We start from the raw sequence: 19,857 nt of genomic DNA, 5'->3' as shown, positions 1-19,857 counted from the left end.
AAGTCTTAGATACTTAGATGCTACTGTTGCAGTGCCCCCCCTCACTGTTGTTCTTCAAAATAAGTTGAAATGATACTGATGGTTTTAACAGTATTACATTTGCCACAATAAAAAGGCAGAGTGTGTGTGTGTGTGTGTGAATGGGGTCTGTGTGTGTGTGTGACTTAAGCCAAAGAGACTAATTATATAGCTTTCTACTTAGCAGTTTGTTGAAAGAACTTGTTTTGAAACTGTTAAAACTGCCTTAGGTAAGTGGTCCCTCACAGCACCACAATATTGATCTGAGCTTTTTCTTTTTCATGTAGATTAGTGTGCAGTGACACAGAAAAAAACATGATTTTGGCCGAGATCAAGAGAAAAGTCCATATCTGCAAACACCAGCAACCAGGGTCAGTAAACAGTGTCTGGACTCTGATCTTTCCCAGTTTGCTTTCATACACACCCTATACTTTGTATCTTGTTTTTTTTTTGGTTTGTGGTTTTGTGCAAATTTGGAAAACCTTTATATCAAACCTTTGTCATCCACAGAACCATACTGTTGAACGTATGTGGCCCGATATTAACAACAGGGTTAGCTACACTCTCAAAGCAGTCCTAGTGCAAATGGTTGACCAAGAAATTCTGGACATGAATGTTAACGTTGTCAAATATTGTTTCTGACTTGACCTGCCAGGCAAGTCCTGTAGTGCAGGCTTGGAATGGACACAGGGACACTAGTACAAAAAGCTATATAAAGTTATATAACATAAAAGGAGTTGTTTGCTCGTCATTTTGTTGTCCAATTTAAACGAACAAATGACTGATGCCCGGACCGGTCGCGAAAGATCCATTATTACGGCACACGGGACGGAAGTGGACTGGAGTGGCCTATCGCTATCCTAAACCATTTTCTGTTATTCTAAGTTTGGAGAAATCACATATACACACAGACACACGTATCACATATACACACAATACCTGATGTATTACATCTTAGAAACACACAAAAACAAAGACTACCCGAGTTATGGCACCACATGTAACATCCCAAGCTCAACTGTGTTCCATCAACCCAGATTAATGAACAAACATTTATTTTGTGTTTGAATGAAGTTTTGCAACACAAAATTCATGCATCTTGGCATAGATTCTACAAGTCTGGAACCCTAGTGGAGGGATGGAACACCATTCTTTCCGCTAGAGGATGTTAATTTCTTTGTTGTATAATTCAGTACACCTGTATGGTAGAGCTGCAGTACATTAACCCTTGGTTTCTTTAGGTTTTCCCTTTAATTTGTCAGTTTGTCTGTATGTACTACTGTGTCTAATTCATGGTCTTACACTTAGTTTCCTCTTCCATATAAAACTTGGAATTATAATTGTCTGAAAAGGCCCAGTAAGTAAAAGTCTTTCAGGATTTCACAAATGTACTGTGTATGTGAGCTTGTTTAAATGATTCAAGGCATGTTGATACAAAACATTGGTGCTTTGCCCTGTAACTCTGCATACATACAATGCAAGTACAAACCACCAAATACAAATTCATGACTAGTAACTGAGAAATACATGGGCTTGTGTATACTTCTGAGACAACCACATCAGACATCTACCCACATAGGGTAGTCTTAGATGGTCAGATAATAATATGCTGGTAACGCTTCTAATGCCACCTACAGAATTGATCTGTACACAATGTCCAGTAAATATGCTCTGAATAACTACGTTTACTACACTATGTAAACTAATTAAATAAACACATTATTAGGTTGCTTGCTACCCATCCTCTTACACCTGAGTCTAGAGCACGCCACGCTCCAAGGGGCATTAAGCAAGGTATGTCTCACGGAAATAGTAGATATAACATTATCGCTAGGATCACAACACATTCGGGGCTTAGTCCCCCGCCCCGCCCGGGACAGAGAGTACATGATTTTGAATGTCATGCGCAATTTCGATGCACACGCTAGCGGGCTATACGTCTACAATGTCATAATGCGCGATCGGAATTATAGATGAATAGATCAGGGGCTATTTCTTTATTTATTTTACTCGTTTCTTGATTTTCCAGTAGAGAACCAGAAACGAAAGAGGCTGAAATACGTCAACTTAACAAAAAATGATGATTCGTTTGCATGTTAAGGTAGAAAAACGATTGGCTATCCCACACGGACCCTGAAGGACGGTGGAGGTGTTGAAACGAAAACAAACTTTTTTTTTTTATCGAAGAAGAGAACTTAGAGATTATGATTAACAATATGAACAAGTTCAGTTTTTTGTTTTTCGTAGCGACGGGATATATAGTTCCGAGCCAATGCGGTAAGTTGTGAAGACACAAGCTTGTTGATTAAAATTAAGTAAAACGCGCACGCTACGGGACGCAAACATGAGCATATAAAATGGTTAGTGCTAATACAGTTCGCTAATATATAGTTTGGTATGGTATGGTATGGTGTTTAGGTCAGTATTTCTTAATCATGGTCCTGGGGATCCAAAGGGGTGCAGGTTTTTGCCCTAGCACTCAAACACCTGATTCAAATTCTTTCAAACTTGATGTCAATCAGGTGTTTAGACGGGAGGGCAACATTTGGTACAGAACCGAGGTATAATCAGTTTTATTTTAGAGATTTTAGACATTCACATTCTTTCCTCCGTTCAGGCTCCTTTCCACATTTAGGAACCGGGGTAAAAGAGTAAACCAGGTAATTGTCGAAATGTCAGAAGACAAATATAGTATATTCGTTTGTATATGAAAAAAATAGGTGGCATACTTGTTCAAGGCCGGCTATTTATAGAATAATATATATGAAGTTTGAAGTTCCTATGACAATTATTTAAAAGGATATTAAATAAATACTGAATTAAACATGTTTCAATTGATTTATTGATTATTAATAAAACCATAATTACTTTTTTCACCAAAAAAAACTTGAATCAGTAGGCCAGCTATTTCTAGAATAATAAACATCAGGTTTGAAGTTCCTATGACAATTAGTGAAAAAGATATTGTAGAAATACTGAATGAAACTTGTTTCCATTGATTTATTGATTATTAATAAATCAATGAAGTGTTTTTTACCAAAACATAGCTTGAACAAGTAGACTACCGATTTTTTTAATAATGTACATCAGGTTTCAAGTTCCTATGACGATCATTGAAAAACATATTGAAGAAATATTGAAGGGAATGTGTTTCCATTGGTTGATTATTAATAAATCCATAATTACCCTTTTCACCAAAACAAGTAGGCCACCTATTTGTAGAATAATCTATTTTATGTTTGAAGTTCCTATGACAATCATTGAAAAAGATATTGAAGAAAGACCGAATTGAACCTGTTTCCTTTGATTTATTGATTATTGATTTGATTTATTGATTATTAGCCTTAATATGAGATAGGGTGCAGGTTAGGCTGCAGGCTGTTAGCCAGCCTGCAAGCATAGTGGAGTCTGTCAATAGCATAGCCAGAGTAGTTAGTACAACTTTACCTATTGCCACTGTGACTCGTTCCAGGCTGAGAAAAGTTTGACAAGGTAGTGCTAACAAAAACAACCTTATTAAGATAAAGCCTTCCTACACATCGGTCACAAATAAAAATAAAAATTACTATCACTTTGCATCTCAAAATGGGACTCCTAAATGTTAGATCCCTTGCTCCAAAGGCAGTTGCAGTAAATTAATTTATCTCTGATCATAAACTAGATGTTATTGGTTTATGTGAAACGTGGCTAAAGCCTAATGAATTCACTGCCTTAAATGAGGCCTCTCCTCCTGGTTATACTAGTGATCATATCCCTCATGCATCCCGAAAAGGAGGGGGTGTTGCTAATATTTATGTCAGTAAATATAAATTTACTCTCAAACATATCACTGAGTTTCATTATTTTTAAGTTTTACTCATGAAAGTTAATCAAAGTTAAATTGTTTTACATAGCTACTATTTATAGGCCCCCCGGGCCATACACAATGTTTCTCAATGAGTTTCCAGAATTCTTGTCTAACCTTGTAGTCATGGCAGATAGTATTCTAATTTGTGGCGATTTCAATATTCATATGGAAAAGTTCAATGATCCTCTTCAAAAAGCCTTTGAAGCCATAATTGACTCAAAGGGTTTTTTCCAACATGTCTCAGGTCCAACACATTGCCACAATCACAACTTAGATTTAGTCCTGTTACGAGAAATAGATAGATGTAGATCTAATAATTTCCCCCCAAAATCCTGGATTATCGGATCACTGTCTTACATTTACCGTTAAAACATGAAATCCACTTACTCCGCAAACAATGAGTTTCAAAAGCCGTACTATAAATTCTCGGACTACAAATAAATTCCTTGATATTCTTACAAGTTTGCTCATTAACGACAGAGTAAATAAATCTGTAAACGATCAAATCGAGGATCTAAACTCAATACTGCGAAATACATTAGACACAGTTGCACCACTAAAAACAAAAGAAATGCTCAACAAGATACTTGCTCCCTGGTACACAGACATTACTAGAGCACTTAAGCAAGCCTCCAGAAAATTGGAGCGAAAGTGACGCTCCACCAAGTTGGAAGTATTTAGACTAGCCTGGATAGACAGTACACTACAATATCGAAAATCACTCACGTCTGCTTGATCAGCTTATTTCTCCAACCTGATTGAGGTGAACAAAAACAATCCAAAATTTCTCTTTGATACAGTTGTAAAGTTAACAAAAAAGCAAAGCTTAGCAAGTGAAGTGGGTCTTCACTTTAGTTGTAATGAATACATGAACTACTTTGATGAAAAGATCATCACCATTAGAAAACAAATAACTGACTCCTCCTTAAATAGTTATGGTCCTCAAAATCTCAGTTGTCCTAAAAATGTCCTGAACCTCCCTGACCAGGTGTCAATGGGGACACTTTAATTCTTTGATACCTTATTGCTCAACACATTTACTAAATTTCTAATGAGTTCTAAACCCACAAACTCTCATCTAGACCTGATTCCAACAAAATTACTTAAGGAGCTATTTCCTGTGCTAGGTTAGCCCATGCCGAACATAATAAATTGCTCCCTTTCCTCCGGATGTGTACCAAACTCACTAAAAATAGCGGAAATTAAGCATCTTCTAAAAAAATGTAATCTGGATCCTGACATATTAAACAATTATAGAACAATATCGAACCTCCCATTCCTCTCAAAAATCTTAGAATTATTTTTTTCCCCCAACAACTGAATGCCTTCCTAAAGACAAATAACATTCATGAAATACTCCAGTCCGGTTTCAGATCCCATCATAGTACTGAGACTGCACTCGTGAAGGTAACAAATTACCTTCTAATGGCCTCAGACAAAGGTTCCGCATCCGTCCTGTTGCTTCTTGACCTTAGTGCTGCTTTTGACACTATTGATCATTCCCTTCTCTTAGAGAGACTGGAAACCCATATTGGGCCTGTCCGGGGCCTCCCCTGGGTAGGGCCACAGTGTCGCCAGACCCCCCCGTCTCAGTTCCAAGGTGTTACACTGCTATATTATTGTGCTGGGGGATATGAGGAATGTACTTCTAACTTTTCTCAGTTTCCTCCAGTTTTACATTTTAGTAGATGAGGTCCTGGTCCACATCTGCGGATTACCTGGTTTGGGGGGCCCGTTGCTGTCCCTGTCCTTGTCCACCTGGTCATACTTCTGACCTAGTCTAAAATCAAATAGGCTCTGGATTTATCCCAGAGAAATGTATAAATTATTCCAATTGGACTCTTAATATCTCACCCTGCACAGCCAGAAGAGGACTGGTCACCCCTCTGAGCCTGGGTCCTCTCTAGGTTTCTTCCTAAAATTCGGCCTTCTTAGGGAGTTTTTCCTAGCCACTGAAATTCAACACTACTGTTGTTTGCTCCTTGGGGTTTAAGGCCGGGTGTCTCTGTAAAGCACTTTGTGACAACTGCTGTTGTAAAAAGGGCTTTATAAATACATTTGAGTGATATTGATACAGTGGGGAGAACAAGTATTTGATACATTGCCGATTTTGCAGGTTTTCGTACTTACAAAGCATGTAGAGGTCTGTAATTTTTATTATAGGTACACTTCAACTGTTAGAGATGGAATCCAGAAAATCACATTGCATGATTTTTTTTATAATTAATTTGCATTTTATTGCATGACATAAGAATTTGATCACCTACCAACCAGTATGAATTCTGGCTCTCACAGACCTATTATTTTTCTTTAAAAGCCCTCCTGTTCTCCACTCATTACCTGTATTAAATGCACCTGTTTGAACTCGTTATCTGTATAAAAGACACCTGTCCACACACTCAATCAAACAGACTCCAACCTCTCCACAATGGCCAAGACCAGAGAGCTGTGTAAGGATATCAGGGATAGAAGGCAACAACTATTGGCGCAATTATAAAAAAATTGAAGAAGTTCAAGATGACGGTCAATCTCCCTCGGTCTGGGGCTCCATGCAAGATCTCACCTTGTGGGGCATCAATGATCATGAGGAAGGTGAGGGATCAGCCCAGAACTACATGGCAGGACCTGGTGAATGACCTGAAAAGAGCTGGGACCACAGTCTCAAAGAAAACCATTAGTAACACACTACGCCATCATGGATTAAAATCCTGCAGTGCACACAAGGTCCCCCTTCTCAAGTCAGCGCATGTCCAGGCCCGTCTGAAGTTTGCCAATGACCATCTGGATGATCCAGAGGAGGAATGGAAGAAGGTCTAAACTCGCCGTGTTTGGAGGAAGAAGAAGGATGAGTACAACCCCAAGAACACCATCCCAACTGTGAAGCTTGGAAATGCTTTTCTGCAAAGGGGAAGGACGACTGCACCGTATTGAGGGGAGGATGGTTGGGGCCATGTATCGCGATATCTTGGCCAACAAGCTCCTTCCCTCAGTAAGAGCATTGAAGATGGGTCGTGGCTGGGTCTTCCAGCATGACAACGATCTGCAACACACAGCCAGGGCAACTAAGGATTGGCTCCGCAAGAAGCATCTCAAGGTCCTGGAGTGGCCTACCCAGTCTCCAGACCTGAAACCAATAGAAAATCTTTGGAGGGAGCTGAAAGTCTGTATTGCCCAGCGACAGACCCGAAACCTGAAGGATCTGGAGAAGGTCTGTATGGAGGAGTGGGCCAAAATCCCTGCTGCAGTGTGTGCAAACCTGGTCAAGTACTACAGGAAACGTATGATCTCTGTCATTTCAAACAAGGGTTTCTGTACCAAATTTTAAGTTCTGCTTTTCTGATGTATCAAATACTTATGTCATGTAATAAAATGCTAATTAATTACTTAAAAATCATACAATGGGATTTTCTGGATTTTTGTTTTAGATTCCGTCACTCACAGTTGAAGAGTACCTATGATAAAAATGACAGACTTCTAAATGCTTTGTAAGTGGGAAAACCTGCAAAATCGGCAGTGTATCAAATACTTATTCTCCCCACTGTATCTGCATTTAACTGGCAGAATAGCTACATTATGATTTAAGAAACTGCGGTGAAGTTAGCTTTATATTCAAGATTCCGACTTTGATCGTCAATACCTCATCAACGAAACCTGCCAGAAGGACAGCAATTACATATTCTGAATCTGCTGGCGATAGCGAACAAGCAACACTTCAATTTTCAAAAGACAACATTACAGTCATGTCTATGGCGGATTCTCCGTGTATTCTAAGTTAAGGGAGCAGGTTAAAAGCACTAAATGAATGTAGTTTTACTAACAAAAGCCTGTTGCTTTGCAACCAAACAAACATCGACTATAAAGAGAAACTATAAAGTGTTCAGAATTTGGAGCCCTACTATTTACTTGATTATTGTTTTGTATTAATAAAAAATTCTAAGTAAAAATACTTTTATCGCCTGTTGTTAAAATAAAGGTCAATACTTTAGACCCAAAGTAACTTTTGTAATAGAAAATCTGCTACAGCATTAGGGACATCTGCCCTACTGTGAACATCAATCAGTATTATTATTTAGGAAATTAATATTATTCAAAACATTTTAATTCTGAAAAATGTCAATAGCTCAGACCCAATAAAACTTCTTTGAAAATAACCAACTGATAAAGCTTCAGGGACAGTTGCTCTACCATCAGCATTCTTTACGTATCCAATTTTTACATTTTGGAAACTGTTAATAGTTTTTGTAGCAATTTCTCATAAATTATGTTCAATAGCTTGGACCCAATAAAACATATGTAGAAATAATCAACTGATATGGCAACAGCTGCTCCACCATGAACATTCTTTATTTTAGCCATTTTAAATTATTCATGGTTTTTAAAGCAAATTTCCATCAGAAATTCTCAATACCATTGACCCAATACAACTTACAGAGGATATAAAAAGTCTACACACCTCTGTTTAAATGCTAGATTCTTGTGATGTAAAAGAATGAGACAAAGATAAATAATGTCAAAACGTTTTCCACCTTTAATGTGAACTAGAATGTGAACAATTCAATTGAAAAAACACTGAAATGTTTGAGAAAAAAATTGATGAAAAACTCACAATAACCTGGTTGCATATGTGTGCACACCCTTAAACTAATACTTTGTTGAAGCACTCAGTCTTTTTGGGTAGGAGTCTATTAGCATGGCATGGCAATATTTGCCCACTCTTCTTTGCAAAAGTGCTCCAAATCTGTTAGATGGCGAGGACATCTCTTGTGCACAGCCCTTTTCAGATCACCCCACAGATGTACAATTGGATTCAGGTCCAATTTGGATGTGTGCTTTGGGTCGTTGTCGTGCTGAAAGTTGAACGTCCTCTTCCGCTTTCTAACGAACGCCTGAAGGTATTTGGAACCGTTCATAATTCCCTCCACCCTGACTAATGCCCCGGTTCCAGCTGAAGAAAAACAGCCCCAAAGCATGATGCTGCCACCACCATGCTTCACTCTGGGTATGGTGGTCTTTGGGTGATGTCCAGTGTTGTTTTTGTGCCAAACGTACCTTTTGGAATTAAGGCTAAAAATGTCAACCTTAACACATTTTCCCATGTGCTTTTGGGAGACTTGATTTTGCAAACTTCAGCCGGGCTTGTTTTTCTTTGTAAGAAAAGGCTTCCATCTTGCCACCCTATCCCATAGCCCATTCATATGAAGAATATGGGAGATTGTTGTCACATGTAGCACACAGCCAGTCCCTGCCATAAATTCCTGCAGCACGTTTAATGTTGCTGTAGGCCTCTTGGAATCATCCCTGACCGGTTCTCTTCTCATCTTTTCATCAATTTTGGAGGGACGTCCAGTTCTTGGTAATGTCTCTGTTGTGCCATATTTTCTCCACTTGATGACTGTCTTCACTGTGTTGCATGGTTTATCTAATGCTTTGGAAATTATTTTGTACCCTTCTCCTGACTGATATCTTTCAACAATGAGATCCCTCTGATGCTTTGGAAGCTCTCTGCGGACCATGGCTTTTACTTTGAGATGCAACTAAGAAAATGTCAGGAAAATCTTACTAGAACAGCTGAACTTTATTTGTGATTAATTGGAGTCACTTTAAATGATGGCAGGTGTGTAATGACTTCTATTTAACATGAGTTTGAATGTGATTAGTTCATTCTGAACACAGCCACATCCCCAGTTATAAGAGGGTGTGCACACTTATGCAACCAGGTTATTGTAAGGTTTTTATTTTAAATGTATCCCCCTCGAAGATTTCAGTTAGATTTAGAATTGAATTGTTCACATTATAGGTCACATTAAAAGTGGAAAATGTTCTGACATGATTTGTCTCATTCTTTACATCACAAAAACCTGGCATTCTCACAGGGTTGTGTAAACTTTTTATATCCACTGTATATTGAAATAATTAACTGAAATAGCTTCAAGGACAGCTGTTCAATCATCAACATCCTTTAGTTTTAAAATTTTAAAATGTTGGAGTATAGCTTCAGGGACAGCTGCTGTACCATCAATATCCTTTAGTTTTACAATGTTTCAATATTACTAGTTTATAATGCAATTTTCCATCACAAATGCTCAATAGCTCAGACCCAATACCTCTTTTATTGAAACAATCAACTAAATAGCTTCAGGGACAGCTGTTCTGCCATCAACATCCTTTAGTATTAATAGTTTTTAAAGCATTTTTGCATCAAAAGTGTTCAATAGCTCTGAAACTGAGGAATGCAGCTGTTTATTGTAAAATACATGCTCACAATGAATTTGATGCCAGCAACATGTTTAAAAAAAGCTGGGACAGAGGCACCAAAAGACTAGAAACAATATGTAATGCTAAAAATTTACCCTGGTGGAATATCACACAACTAATTAGTTCAATTAGCAACAGGTCAGTAACATGATTGGGTATTAAAAGATCATTCCAGAGAGGATGACACTTTTAAGTAAGTACAGAGACAAAATTCACTTGGCACAATTAACAGTTTATTTGCAAATAGAGAGACGCATCAAATGCTTACAAAATAATCATCCAAGGAGTCTCTAACTTAATACATGACAATCATCAGTACTTAAGGTGGAAAAGAGGGGTGTGGTAAGTTGCTGCCCAGCTGTCCTAACTCAACAGAACACATTCCCTTAGTTCTATTCCTACCTAGGCTTCACACAAGGGGCATGCTATCCTCCCCCAGATGGGTAACCTCTTCACCTCCCTTAGAGGTCTTACATCATTTGGACAAACAATAGATAGACTCTGATGGGTTACACAGATAGGCAGATTTACGAGTAACCCTACAATCTGCTGATACCAGTCAATAATGACCCTAAACACCAGATCCCCCTCTCCTACATTCCTTTTCTTATCCAAACATGAGGACTCAATACCTTTAACTAGTAACCCATTTATACATGTATAGGACCAAGTATACATCAGTTCAAGAATTTCCACAACAATGGGCCTGTCAGAAATGAGGATGGGGAGGAGTTCACCGTTCTGTGAACTCCTCCCCATCCTCACGGCCACAATTCAAGAATGACATATCACAATGTAAACTTGAGTTTGGGGATCTCATCATCTACGGTACAAAATATAATTAAATGATTCAGAGAATCTGGAGTAATCTCCATACACAAGGGACATGTATGTATAGCCGTGATCTTCACGCCCTCAGGTGGCAATGAATTAAAAACAGACATAATTCTGTATTGGACTCACTGCATGGGCTCAGGAACACTTCCTTAAGGAACATACTCCAAAAGACAACCACATATTAATGTCTATGGGGATACATAATGTCTATGGGGATGCACCACATTTAAGATGTTTTATTATTTCAATATTTCTCAATATAAAACCAATGTCACATAACAATTATTGATTATAAGTATTGAAATTTCAAAACAAACAAGGTTTCAATTGACCTTTTTGCAATAAAATAAAATAATTGGTACGGGTATGAGCAATATTGCAAGGTACTGTAAGTATAATCTATGTAATATACAGCTATGGGAAAAAATTAAGTGACCACTGCACCTTTTACTTTCCTTTCCAAAAATGTTGAAAAGGAAGGTTTTGATCGAGGAACAGAAGTGTTAAAATTAAGAGACCACAGCAAATTGAACGTTTCTGTTCCTCACTCAAAACTTTCCTTTTCAACATTTTTGGAAAGGAAAGAAAAAGGTGCAGTGGTCTCTTAATCTTTTCTGGAGCTGTTAACAGAGGATGGACAAAATAGCAGAAACAACACATGAAAAAGGGCTGTAATTTCAAAGTAACTCAATCATAATTACAAACAGCTGCAGAGGTCACATTAGGTTGATTGCCAATTAGCAGTAGATATAACAGCTATGAAAGAGATCTAACAATAAGAACTTTGATTTATGTAACTTTTCCACAACAGAGATTTACTCATTGAACTACATCTACACTGCCCTGTCAAAGCCAGTTGAATTGCCTGGTATCCATGAGTTCACTGCCATGGGCCTGATGAATGACAAACAGATTGACTACTATGACAGCGATATCAAGCAGAAGATTCCCAGACAGGACTGGATGAAGGAGAAGCTGCCACCAGACTACTGGGAAAAAGGCACTCAGTCCCGTAAGAGCAAGGAGCAGTGGTTCAAAGTCAACGTCAACATCCTGATGGAACGTATGAAGCACAACAAGACTGGTGAGATGATCTGTTACTCTACATAACCAAAGATAATAATTGCTGATTCCCTCTTATTCTCGTTTTCCTCTTATCTACATATAGTATTTAGCTAAAAATCCAAAAGAACTGATCCATTTCAAATTAAATTTACCAACAAATGGTCTTCCCCTCAGATGTTCATATTCTTCAGTGGAAGCATGGCTGTGAGGTTGACAAACAGAGTGATGGTACATTGAAATTCATAAAGGGCACTGACCAGTACAGCTATGATGGTGATGACTTCCTGGCCTTTGATGATGTCACTAGTCAGTGGGTGGCCCCAGTTGATCAAGCTCTGCCAACCAAGAGGAAGTGGGATGGGGTACAGATCCTGAACCAGTACACCAAGGGTTACCTGGAGAAGGAGTGTGTGGACTGGCTGTCCAAGTTCATGTCATATGAGCACACAGAATTCAGTAGTACTGACGGTGAGTATTAATGAATGTTCATCTAAACCATAATATTTTGTGTTGCCAATTAAATGATTGACTGAAAATAACCATGAGATCCAAAATTGAATTTTTAATGGTCAGTTTTTTCCCCCTGTTTAGCCCCTCCAAAAGTCTTTGCGTTTGCTAAAAAGGCCAAAACTGAAGGACATGTTCGACTGACCTGCATGGCAACAGGTTTCTATCCCAAAGATGTGCAAATGCAGATTATGAAGAATGGTGTCCCATTGACTGAACATGATGGAGTCTATTCTGAAGGAGTCCTACCCAATAATGACGACACCTACCAGATCAGGAAGAGTGTGCAGATCCCAGAGGCAGACACAAATGATTATGAATGCCATGTTGACCACAGAACACTGACAGAGCCATTTGTGAAAAAATGGGGTAAAGTACTGCTCGTTTAATGTAATGAATTGATTATCTGAATCTGTAAATATGTTTCTTAATGGTCAATGTTTAGTTACAGTATAACTAGAATCCTTAGTACTACAGGTCTTATGAACAGTGTTAATGGTAAGTAAACATTACTTAAATTTAAATCATGGTTCAAACTCTAATGCTCTGATGCTCAATCCTGGTATCCATACTTCTGTCAAGAGGGTCATTGTTTCGATTACGGATTCTAGCTTAATATAATCTATTCCCTTTAATACAGATGGAATATGCTGTGATTGTGGAATAAACATAGGTGCCATAATTGGTCCTGCTGTTGGCGTGGTGTTCCCACTCCTCTTCCTCCTCATATTTGTGGTTCTGTGGAAAATACGTAAGTTTTTTATGTTATAGAAAATATGTACGTTTCTTACGTAATACAAAATATGTATGTTTCTTATGTTGTGATTTAATTTTATACAGTTTGTTGATGTTATGTGATGCATATGGTGAAAGAAACTGAAGTGATAGTTATATTCTGTAGAGCGAAGCCATATCTAAAAAATTATTTCAGTGCATCATTTACAGGATGTCAAACAAAGTGAAGTATTGTATATTTATTTTACCTGTCGATGACATTCAGTTTCACTGATATATTTGGCTTAATCTTGATCCAATGTTTCAGATATCGGAAGACTACCTTGGGCCCCGGTCCCTCAAAATGGTACTGTTGATGCAATATCATGCATTTTATTCACTACACATCTCACAGTTGTCTGGTTTTGGATCTCATGAATGTCAATTGCTTTGATTTAAAAATATCTATTCCAGATTACATTAATCTAAATCTCTTTCTGTATACAGTGGATATAAAAAGTCTACACACCTCTGTTAAAATGCCAGTTTTTTGTTATGTAAAATAATGAGACAAAGATAAATCATGTCAGAACTTTTTTCACTTTTTATGTGACCTTTAATGTGAACCACTCAATTGAAAAACAACCTGAAATCTTCAAGGGGGAAAAATGAAAAATAAAAACCTGGTTGCATAAGTGTGCACACCGTCAAATTACTGGGGATATGGCTGTGTTCAGAATTAACCAATCACATTCAAACTCATGTTAAAGTCATTACACACCTGCCAAGTGACTCTGGTTAATCACAAATAAAGTTCAGCTGTTCTTGTAGGAATTTCCTGACATTTTCTTAGTTGCATCTCAGAGCAAATGCCATGGTCCGCAGAGAGCTTCCAAAGCATCAGAGGGATCTCATTGTTGAAAGATATCAGTCAGGAGAAGCGTACAAAAGAATTTCCAAAGCATTAGATAAACCATGCAACAGTTAATACAGTCATCATCAAGTGGAGAAAATATGGCACAACAGAGTCTTTACCAAGAACTGGACGGCCCTCCAAAATTGATGAAAAGATGCAAAGAAAACTGTTCAGGGAGGCTTCCAAGAGGCCTACAGCAACATTAAAGGAGCTGCAGAAATGTCTGGCAAGTACTGGCTGTGTGACAACAATCTCCCATATTCTTCATATTAATGGCCTATGGGCTAGGGTGGCTATTAGTTAGATCTGGTGGGGCTTACATCCACGCACAGTCTCAGTTCTGGAACCGTATTCCTGGATAGTGGATGGACTTTATTCCTCTCTGGAGTTGCCCAGGGTGTGAGGCGCCGGGCGGGGGTTGGGATACCTACAAGCCCCCGGCTGAGTGCTGCTGTGTTGGGGTTTACCCGAGTGGATGAGAGGGTCGCCTCCCTACACCTACGGGTTGTGGGGGGCGAATCTCTGACTGTTGTTTGTGCATATGCCAAAACAGCAGTTTGGAGTATTTGGCCTTCTTGGAGACTCTAGTAGGGGACTCAATAATTCTGCTGGGGGACTTCAACGCACACGTGGGCAATGATGGAGACACCTGGAGAGGCGTGATAGGGAGGAACGGCCTCCCTGATCGGAACTTGAGTGGTCGTTTGTTGTTAGGGTTCTGTGCTAGTCATAGATTATCTATAACGAACACCATGTTCAAACATAAGGATGCTCATAAGTGTACGTGGCACCAGAGCACCCTAGGCCGAAGGACGATGATTGATTTTGTGATCGTGTCATCGGATCTGAGGCTGCATGTTTTGGACACTCGGGTAAATAGAGGGGCGGAGCTGTCAACCGATCACCATCTGGTGGTGAGTTGCGTCAGGGGGTGGGGGAAGACTCCGGGAAAGCCCAAACAGGTAGTGCGGGTGAACTGGGAACGTCTGGAGGATGCCCCCTGTCCGAAAGATCTTCAAATTACACCTCCGGCGGAGCTTTTCTGGCATCCCTGTTGAGGTTGGGGGCATTGAACCTGAGTGGTTGATGTTCAAAGCCTCCATTGCCGAAGCTGCGGCGAGGAGCTGTGGTCTAAAGGTCTTAGGTGCTTCAAGGCGCAGTAACCCTCAAACACCCTGGTGGACACCGGTGGTCAAGGAAGCCGTCCGACTGAAGAAGGAGGACTCCGGAGATGGTTGCAGTGTACCGACAGACCCGAAGGGCTGCGACCTCTGCTGTGAAAGAGGCAAAACAGCGGGTGTGGGAGGAGTTTGGGGAAGCCATGGAGAAGGACTTTCGGTCGGCACCAAGGTGCTTCTGGAAAACCGTCCACCACCTCAGGAGGGGAAAACAGGGAACTATCCAAGCTGTGTACAGTAAGGATGGGACACTGTTGACCACAGTGGCAAAGCTCTGGGGATTGACGAGATCCGTCCAGAAATGTTGAAAGCTTTGGGTATGGAGGGGATGTCTTGGATGACACGCCTTTTTCAACATTGCGTGAGAGTCGGTGACAGTGCCAAAGGAGTGGCGGACCGGGGTGGTAGTTCCCCTGTTCAAAAAGGGGGACCAGAGGGTGTGTGCCAATTACAGGGTATCACACTTCTCAGCCTCCCTGGGAAAGTCTACTCAAAGGTACTGGAAAGGAGTGTTTCGGCAGATAGTCGAACCTCTGATTGAAGAGGAACAATGTGGATTCCTTCCTGGTCGCAGAACAAGCGACCAGCTCTTTATTCTTGCAAGGATCCTGGAGGGGGCCTGGGAATATGCCCATCCAGTCTACATGTGTTTTGTGGATCTGGAGAAGGCGTATGACCGAGTCCCCTGGGAGATACTGTGGGAGGTGCTGCAGGAGTATGGGGTGAGGAGGTCCCTTCTGAGGGCTCTCCAATCCCTGTACGTCCAAAGTGAGAGCTGTGTTCGGGTTCTCGGTAGTAAGTCGGACTCGTTCCAGGTGGTGGTTGGCCTCCGTCCAGGGCTGTGCTTTGTCACCAATCCTGTTTGTAACTTTTATGGACAGGATATCGAGGTGTAGTCGGGGTGGGGAGGGGTTGCAGTTTGGTGGGCTGGGGATCTCATCGCTGCTTTTTGCGGATGATGTGGTCCTGATGGCATCATCGGTCTGTGACCTTCAGCACTCACTGGACAGGTTCGCAGCCGAGTGCGAAGCGGTTGAGATGAGGATTAGCACCTCTAAATCTGAGGCCATGGTTCTCAGCAGGAAACCGATGCAGGAAGTTCTCAGAGTGCCTCCTCCGGGTAGGGAATGAGGCGTTACCCCAAGTAAAGGAGTTCAAGTATCCCGGGGTCTTGTTCGCGAGTGAGGGGACAATGCAGCAGGAGATTGGCCGGAGAATCTGAGCAGCGGGGGCGGTATTGCATTTGCTTTACCGCACCATTGTGACAAAAAGAGAGCTGAGCCGGAAGGCAACGCTCTAGATATACCGGTCAATTTTCGTTCCTACCCTCATGAAGGCTGGGTCATGACCGAAAGAACTAGATTGTGAGTACAAGCGGCTGAAATGAGTTTTCTCTGAAGGGTGGCTGGCTTCTCCCTTAGAGATGAGAAGCTCAGTCATCCGTGAGGAACTCGGAGTAGAGCCGCTGCTCCTTTGCATTGAAAGGAGCCAGTTGAGGTGGTTCGGGCATCTGGTAAGGATGCCCCCAGGACGTCTCCCTAGGGAGGTGTTCCAGGTACGTCCAGCTGGGAGGAGACCTCGGGGTAGGCCCAGGACTAGGTGGAGAGATTATATTTTGACACTGGCCTGGGAACGCCTCGGGATCCCCCAGTCAGAGCTGGCAAATGTGGCTTGGGAAAGAGAAGTTTGGGGTCCCCTGCTGGAGCTGCTGTCCCGGCGACCCGATACCGGATAAGTGGAAGAAGATGAGAGATGAGATGAAACCTAGGTTGAACTTCTTTTGCCATAATTCCAAAAGTTATGTTTGGCGCAAAAACAACACTGCACATCACCCAAAGAACACCATACACCCAGTGAAACATGGTGGTGGCAGCATCATGCTTTGGGGCTGTTTTTCCTCAGCTGTATCCGGGGCCTTAGTCAGTGTGGAAGGAATTATGAACAGTTCCAAATACCACGTAATTTTGGCACAAAACCTTCAAGCGTCTGTTAGAATGCTGAAAATGAAGAGGAATTTTACCTTTCAGCACGACAACGACCCAAAGCACACATCCAAATCCACAAAAGCATGGCTTCACCAGAAAAAGATTAATGTTTTGGAATGGCCCAGCCAGAGCCCAGATCTGAATCCATTTGAACATCTGTGGGGTGATCTGAAGAGGGCTGTGCACAGGAGATGTCCTCGCAATCTGACAGATTTGGAGCGCTTTTGCAAAGTTTACCACCTCAAGATGTGCCATGCTAATAGACTCCTGTCCAAAAAGACTGAGTGCTGTAATAAAAGCTAAAGTTGTTTATTGTGATTATTATTAAATTTTTTCTCAAAGATTTCAGTTTGCTTCTCAATTGAATTGTTTACGTTATAGGTCACATTGAAGGTGTACAAAGTTCTGACAATTTATCTTTGTCAAATTTTTTTACATCACAAACACCTGGCATTAACAGGGGTGTGTAGACTTTTTATTCCCACTGTACCAATCATGTTCTCATACTGACCAGTAGTTTTGGAACATATTATCTATGTGCTGTTTTGGCCACTAATAATCAGTATACAATTATCACTACAACTAACTAAACTTTTACTTTCAGTCTATGGTAATGAAATGACCAACACCCCAGGTAAGCTGTTCTTACACAACTTGTACAGGTTTTGTATTATTTATATGCCCCTATTCTAGGTTGCCAAAACAGGTTCTCTTTAAAGCCAGGTGTGATTGTTTGCATATTTTGCAAAACAAAAAACAAGATTGTTTCTTTTTACCAATTATTGAAAAATTCTCTCTGCCACTGTTTCGGTCAAAACATACATAAAGGGGACTCAGATGGAGATGGAGTGAACTAAAGCAGGCTGCCTAATGGAAGTAAGTCTTGATGGATCTCAACCTCTCTTATCTCTGCTTCAGTTGGTTGATTTTGATCAGTTGAACAATATCTATGAAATCCAACCCTGAGTATATTAGGGATCTTTTAGTTTCTTCTGGACCATGTAAGCAGAGTCGGCCTAGAAGTGCGAATGTCTCTTACTGACTGAGTGAGTGCTTCCTGACTGACTGACTAGATTTTCTTTTTCCAAATATACTTCTGGTGGATATTAGGATTATGTCTTTGGATTTGTTCAGGATAGACAAAAACTGACGAAGATTAACAAAAAAGTCAGTTATCGTCTCCTTTATTGATACAGTAGTTATTGTATCAATGTCATTCACGAATGGTTAATAAGCTGTTAAAACAGCCAGTGGCAAAAGCAATACAGTTCATAGATGTTATTTGTGGTGGAAGAAAACTTAATAAGAAACTTCTCAGTTTAACACAGTGGTTAATGGTGTCAAACCAAATATTCAAATATTCAAACATGGCGTGATGTTAATGCGTGACAAAATTATATGTCAAGAGGCTATACTGACACACAGCAAATGTATAGCTCGGTGGCGTAGTCGTTAAAGACACAACCTTTCACGTGGGGGACCCAGGTCTGAATCTTGGGAAGGCAAGAACAATCAACACTTTATTGCGGGCCGGCTGAACTAGGCTTGCCTGGTTTCTTGTTCTTATATAATTTATGTTTCTGTTTGTTGTTATTGAAACTAAATAAGAACATTTAAGATCCTAGATTGTTTAGTGATATTAAATATACAGGCTATTATTGACCTCCACATTTGTATGCTGTTTAACTTATTATAGCGGGTAACAAGTATGTATTTTTTAGCTATCAATGCTCTGTAACTTGTGTTCTATCTAATAATTCACAATTTCCTTGTCTGTTCATTTGCAGGTGGCTAGATGACCATTGCCTGCCAACAACCCTATTAGAACAATGGATGGTTAATCATTTTATACACTTTGCGTTGCTGTTGCTTTCTAATCAGACTGATCGATTCTTATTAGCTAGTGTTTAAATTACTTTGTTGCAGTGTGTGTTGCAGTGTGTGTTTCAAGTGTTTCATTTCATTATGTTTCATGTTCTTGAGTGAAAATGTGTAATGGGAGTAATAAAGTGGGTTTTCATGTGCCGTTGTTTTTTTAGTTTTTTTAACAGTTACACTGGATATTATTTCATGGAGTGATAAAAGATTAGGGGATTATAGGGGATAAATACTTTTAAAAACACATTTTGCTGTATTGAGATAAAACTGTTGCCATTTTAAAACATATTTCGAACAATCCATCTCATTGGTTAGAGAAAACATTCAACAGTTTCAAAGGTAGTATCAGTCAGATCTATTCATTTTGCCATATGTTGGTGAGAATGTAATTGCAATTTCAAAGGGAATATCTTTCATTTCTACACATTTTGTCTTGAGGTAGAGAACACTTTTTCCATGACAGACATAAGTTGCATACTGCTACCGCCACATTTCGTATACATTATGTATTTGAAATACAAAAGAAATTTCAAGATGCATATTTTTCAGACTGATACTTGGTATTTTATTTTAATGACATGACATTAGGAAGGAGAGGCAAGGGAGAAAGGAAGGTGTAGGGAGACTGAGGAAGGGCACAGACAAGCTAGATCTTGA

The 19,857-nt window shown here is 40.0% G+C and overlaps 1 protein-coding gene across 1 annotated transcript; it reads left to right on the top strand.

Moving 5' to 3' along the window:
* Window positions 1-1,901: 1,901 nt before the first annotated feature.
* On the top strand, window positions 1,902-19,347 carry LOC114828637 (H-2 class I histocompatibility antigen, Q10 alpha chain-like). The gene is made up of 9 exons (XM_010900508.4): window positions 1,902-2,295; window positions 11,769-12,041; window positions 12,197-12,490; window positions 12,614-12,898; window positions 13,170-13,280; window positions 13,572-13,610; window positions 17,927-17,956; window positions 18,151-18,198; window positions 19,110-19,347. The coding sequence occupies exons 1-8, from the start codon at window positions 2,223-2,225 to the stop codon at window positions 18,177-18,179; spliced, it is 1,134 nt and encodes a 377-aa protein (XP_010898810.3). The 5' UTR covers window positions 1,902-2,222; the 3' UTR covers window positions 18,180-18,198; window positions 19,110-19,347.
* The last annotated feature ends 510 nt before the right edge of the window (window positions 19,348-19,857 follow it).

The sequence above is a fragment of the Esox lucius genome, chromosome 10, assembly GCF_011004845.1.
Source record: "Esox lucius isolate fEsoLuc1 chromosome 10, fEsoLuc1.pri, whole genome shotgun sequence".
NCBI classification, from domain to species: domain Eukaryota; kingdom Metazoa; phylum Chordata; class Actinopteri; order Esociformes; family Esocidae; genus Esox; species Esox lucius.
Note: the sequence above shows the minus strand (reverse complement) of the source record. Positions and strands in the feature narration are given on the sequence as shown.